The 4,623-nt window shown below is 31.6% G+C and overlaps 2 protein-coding genes across 2 annotated transcripts; both read right to left on the bottom strand.

Moving 5' to 3' along the window:
• Positions 1-165: 165 nt before the first annotated feature.
• On the bottom strand, positions 166-1,744 carry LOC107092094 (olfactory receptor 52N5-like). Its single transcript, XM_015386381.1, has one exon. The coding sequence runs from the start codon at positions 1,310-1,312 to the stop codon at positions 350-352; it is 963 nt and encodes a 320-aa protein (XP_015241867.1). The 5' UTR covers positions 1,313-1,744; the 3' UTR covers positions 166-349.
• Positions 1,745-3,121: 1,377 nt separating this feature from the next.
• On the bottom strand, positions 3,122-4,366 carry LOC107092089 (olfactory receptor 2AT4-like). Its single transcript, XM_015386377.1, has 2 exons — positions 4,322-4,366; positions 3,122-4,107 (listed from the first exon to the last, which is right to left on the bottom strand). Exon 2 carries the CDS (start codon positions 4,094-4,096, stop codon positions 3,122-3,124), a length of 975 nt encoding a protein of 324 aa, XP_015241863.1. The 5' UTR covers positions 4,097-4,107; positions 4,322-4,366.
• Positions 4,367-4,623: the final 257 nt, after the last annotated feature.

Raw genomic sequence — 4,623 nt, 5'->3', positions numbered from 1 at the left:
TTTTTTTTTTTTGTAATAAGGAATATATTTACCCTATATTGTTAAGTTAGGTATAAATGTTTTTTTTTTATTCTCATATTTGCTTGATAACAATAGAGAATTTCACATTTAAACATATTTCAAAGAAAATTACTCATAACACATTTAGATTGATGAATGCCACACACTAAAAGATTAAAGAAAAACAAAGTAATTCAATAATGCATTTCATTTTAGAGAAAATCATATTCAAAATATATAACTCATCAATTTTGACATAGTTAAGATATACAAAATTATATATTGTGTAAGCTACATTTGTTAAAATGTGTTTGTCTTTCTTCTGGGTTCTCCTTATTTGGATCAATATTCAACTAACTTTTGAGGTGATAAAATTTTTTGCAGTGAAAAATCTTATTTTTAAGCTTTCTTTGATGTCCTTTGTTTTGAAACAGTATATTATCGGGTTTACAGCTGCGGGTAAATGACTGTAAAGCATCACAATAACTACACGAGCCGAGGCACTGAAAGTGTATCCCACAAAGTTTGCCAAATACACAAAACACCTTGGAAAATAGAAAAGGCAGGTGATGATGACCTGAGGTGTGCAGGTTGACAAAGCCTTAATGCGTCCTTCTGAGGAGGATATTCTCAGGACAGAAACAATGATAATGAAATATGAGAAAATAATAAAACCCAGAGGTACCAGCAAACTGAACATTGCAAGGCCCAATCCCAGAGCTGCAGAAATATGTGCATTTTCACATCCAAGTTTAAATATTGATATGTGGTCACAGTAGCAATGAACTATTATATTCGAATTACAAAAAGGTAGACTCAATGCATCTAAAACTACACCAAACATCCACGAAAAGGGCATAAACCATGATATTCCACAAAGCACAGAAACAGTTGTATTTGTGAAAAGTGAATTGTAATGCAGCGGCGAACAAATTGCTATGAAGCGATCCAGAGCCATTACCATCAAAATGAAAGAATGAGTTGCTCCTAAGAAATGAACAAAGTACATTTGGGCAAAACAACTGAAAAATGATACCAACTTCCCATCAAACCAGTATAACGATATCGCCTTTGGTAGAGTCACAGTTCCAAACATTAGGTCAGTTAGTGCCAAGTGGCAAAAGATGAGATATGAGGGTTTGTGAAGAGACCTTTCATGTTTAACAAACACTAAAACAAAAATGTTTCCCCCAGCTATAGCCAAATAAAGCAGGAAAAGCAAACCTGAAACAGGACCATAATACTTTGGCAAAAGACCAGGAAATCCAGTTATGAAAAAGTTTTTTATCCTTGTTACATTAGTGTATAACATAATCAGTTTAGATCACAACAGTTGTAGAAACAGTGATTAAATATTAAACACAAATTTCAAATGACTACTAGTCATAGAAAGAAGTAAATAAAAACCTTCACAATATCCCTATTGCACCTACTACAACTGTGTAAAGGAAAAGAATAAATAAATCTTTAGATGCAACACAGTAAGACTATCTTTTCCAATGAAATCCACTACCTCGCTATTACTGCACCTTTCTTAAACACCTAACAAACTCTTATCTGAATTAACTTCACCACATTGTGTGTTATTACATTATATGTAGACACCATGGTTCCCTAATGGAAGCTTTTCCCGGATGGTTTACAGTTTTACAAACAAAGATGACTGTCGTACCTACATCGCTTGTTGCGTAATGCATGCAATTCATTGTGTATTTTAGTACTAGGTTTCTCTTTGTTTTTGGTTTTTTTTACTCAAACCTGAAATTTTCTGTTTTAATGTTATGCTTTATCCCCTGTACAATATACACACAGAGAAGCATCCAAATTGGGCCCCTAAGAAAAATGTTATTTGGAGGCCCCCATACAAAAAAACAAACCTGAAATAAATATTAAGTAATACTTCAACCTGACATAAATAATAAATGAAAAACATCAACCTAAGATAAATAAATAAATTAAAAACGTTAACCTGAAATTATTAAAAATTTTTTAAAAAAATTAAATAAATAACAAATGAAAAACTTCAAACTGAAATAAATAAATAAATAAATAAATACTGAAGAAATCAAACATTAACCTGAAATATTAAATAAATAAAAAAAAATCCTCAACCTGAAATAAACAAACATGGAATAAAATCTTCAACCTGAAGGAATACGTATAAAATGAAAAACTGCAAACTGAATATATATTTACCCTGTTGTGGTAAGAAATCCAGGAAAAGAAAAATATCCATACAAGTACATTAAGGTACGTTTAGGTATTAATAGTAAACTATATTTAAAACGTTTGGTGACAAAAGCGTCATTTTTTATTTTTATTTTTTTAATGCATTACATTATTAGAATTCCAAACCAAGAGCCAATCATCTTTTCTTACTCTGAAGCAGGAAGAAAGCAGAGCTGTCCATATTAGTTTATCTTTTTTAGTATCATCTTTGATCAAGTTGCACTTAGTAAGATTGTTTTGTAATGTTTTAATTCTAGATGCCTAGCTACATCAAGCACAAGGTACATTTACATTTATCTTTTATATCTGTTGTTACTGTTGTACGAAAGGGATATTTAAAATAAACGTATTTGGAAAAAAAGACAGGGTGACTATTTTCAGAGAAAGAAAAATGTTTTGAATGGACTAGCAGAATCTTTCCTCTTGTTTATTGGGTATGCTTTACAATGAATATTTTAGTGGCAGGTTACAAATTCTATGAACACCCAAAACCTAAACTTAGAGATTGGACAAGATCATCATCATCATCATATTTAAATTTAAGTGTGCTTAAGGTATTATTACTTCAATCTTCAAACTTTCCTACCATATCACCAAAGTGGTTTTACTACAACAAAAAGGGCCTAAGATCTAACTGTATTTTTTCCCCCACCATAAATGCTTTAATCAACTTAAAATTGAAATCTTGAAAATTAATATCCCCATAAGCTCCGTTATTGTACCATCCACACCGTTAGGAATAAAAAAAAGATGTGCACATACAATATGATATTCTTTTATTGAAGTTTGTTTGATTTCTTTTCTTATTTTTATTCTAAGAAAATAATCATTTGTGAAGGATTAGCGCTAAAAACATTTCACTGTTGTGTCATCAAAATTTTTATTGTAAGAATCAGTTATTGCGGATTTTTAATTCTACTCTAATTTTATTTGTTTTTATTCTCTTCATCAAAGTACGCTTTATATCTCTAGTCTTGAGGCAGTATATCAATGGGTTGACTGCAGCAGGAAGTAGACTGTAAAGCAAAATTAATAAAATACGAACATCTATACTAAAAGAAAACCTTACAGTATTAGCTACATAAACAAAGCACCTAGGGAGATAAAACAGACATGTTATGAATATTTGTGGAGTACAAGTTCCTAAAGTTCTGCTGCGCCCTGCAGAATTAGACATTTTTAAAATGACAATAATAATAGAAACATAGGAAATCAAGATGAATGCAAGAGGCAACAAAAGACAAAACATTGCGATACAGAGAGTAATCACCTGCACAATTTTCAAATCATTTCCACATGCCTGGTTCGTTAACGAGATGTGGTCACAGTAGCACTGTAAGATTGTGTTTGATTGACAGTAAGGTAAACCGAGGGCTTGCAATGTTACGATGATCATTAGAGGTAAAGGTATAAACCAAGCGAATCCACAAAGAGCAAATATATTGTTATTTGTGATCAGAACAGGATACCGCAGTGGAATACATATGGCAATAAATCTGTCAACAGCCATTACCAGTAACAGAAATGACATCACTGACCCTAAATAGTGAACGAAGAACATTTGTGTAAAACACCCGAAAAATGAGATGATGCTATCCTTGAACCAATATTTTGATATGATCTTTGGGAGAGTAACAGTGCCAAATGATAAATCAGTTAACGCAAGGTGACAAAAGATCAAGTATGTAGGTTTTTGAAGTGATTTTTCACTGATGACAAAAACTAAAATAAAAATATTTCCTACTACAATCGCTAGATAGACAAGAAAAAGTACTGCTGATGCAGCACCATGGTATTGAGGTGAAAGTCCAGGGAATCCAAGGATTATAAAGCTTTGTATCCTTGTGATGTTTGAGCTGAGCAACATGATGGCCAACCCTGTAAAGAATGATATGTTATTACCTTTGCCTGTATTTAAAGCACAGTAAAATATCAATAAACATTTTTAATTTTTTTAATTCTTTTTTAATATTTCTGATTTGTTAAGTTATTCAGTGGATGTTTAGATAAAGTTGAAGGTATACTAAATAAAACATTACATATTAACATTTACATGTAAGTCAATCTGTACCACTTGAGGAAGTAATAATACATTGAAATTGAAAATCCTACCACGCTGAGGTCGCTCAGCAGGAGAAGCCTCAGAGAAAAGGGTGGTTGTCTTCCAAAATTCGATTGTTATATCCAAACAGGAACATCCTCAAAGGGTCCTATTCTCAAAAGACCCATAAAAGGCTTGAGGTGTTTACTTGCATAATTTCTTATCATTCTTATCATACCTGATTCAATAAATAATAAGTGTTTTTAAACACACCTAGACTGAAAGAGTATTGCTTTGATTCAGCTTTAATTAGGTGGGTGAGGAAGAGTTATATATATATATATATATATATA

The sequence above is a fragment of the Cyprinodon variegatus genome, unplaced genomic scaffold (assembly GCF_000732505.1).
Source record: "Cyprinodon variegatus isolate N-32 unplaced genomic scaffold, C_variegatus-1.0 Scaffold367, whole genome shotgun sequence".
Lineage (NCBI taxonomy): Eukaryota > Metazoa > Chordata > Actinopteri > Cyprinodontiformes > Cyprinodontidae > Cyprinodon > Cyprinodon variegatus.
This window is presented reverse-complemented; position numbering and strand designations above follow the sequence as displayed.